Here is a 744-nt window from a genome sequence, read left to right on the forward strand (position 1 = left end):
CATACATATGTTCACCTGCACATTGTGTTTATTTTATGAATCAAGAGGTTTAATTGCTTGTTGTCATATTCATCTAAATTGACATTTTCTTCCAACAGTTGTGAAGTCCTCAATATAAAGGCAAAAAATGGCCTTGATTATGAACCCAAAGAGATATATTATGGTGCTGTTGAAGCTTTGAAGAAAACAGCTCCCAGAGTCCAGTTTGAAGAAGTTGAAGGCACTCATCATCTTCACCTCAACACGCCAGAAAATGTAGCTTCACTTATAAATGAATTCATAAGTTCGTAATGAAAAATTAATTAGGGCATTAAGGAGCCATTTGAGATTGTATGAGATAGATATCTTATTGAGTAATTAATTTTGGATAGCAATTGATATTTAACCTGAGAACTGGACATTTAAGAAGTTATTAAATAACAAATATTCAAATTTCCAGAAACCATTATGTGTGTGTGTGTTATTTCAGGCAGGATGTACAGTACATACACAGGCATTTTGTTATTAAAATGGAATTCCAGTCCTGTATGTTGCAGTTTTCAGGTTTTCACCCATTTCTCATGATTGGGAATGTATATATTGTATGATAGATTTCTGACTCAATTTATTTAAAGTATAGCTAATAGGAAGTTGAAAAGGTGAAAAGCAAAACATGAAAGTTGTCATTGGATTCACCTATCTAGTCAAAATTTCAAAATCAGGTTGTTAAATTGTTAAAATTTTCCTACTTTCTGTATCATTTCT

The 744-nt window shown here is 31.7% G+C and overlaps 1 protein-coding gene across 1 annotated transcript in view; it reads left to right on the forward strand.

The window, feature by feature from the left end:
• The window catches only part of LOC119585930 (probable serine hydrolase), an 8531-nt gene extending 7793 nt beyond the window's left edge, over window positions 1–738 (forward strand). Inside the window, exon 7 of the mRNA XM_037934650.1 lies at window positions 99–738. Within this exon, the coding sequence (XP_037790578.1) occupies window positions 99–291 (193 nt within the window). The 3' untranslated portion in view covers window positions 292–738. The remainder of the gene's footprint in view (window positions 1–98) is intronic.
• The last annotated feature ends 6 nt before the right edge of the window (window positions 739–744 follow it).

The sequence above is a fragment of the Penaeus monodon genome, chromosome 20 (genome assembly GCF_015228065.2).
Source record: "Penaeus monodon isolate SGIC_2016 chromosome 20, NSTDA_Pmon_1, whole genome shotgun sequence".
Classification (NCBI taxonomy): domain Eukaryota; kingdom Metazoa; phylum Arthropoda; class Malacostraca; order Decapoda; family Penaeidae; genus Penaeus; species Penaeus monodon.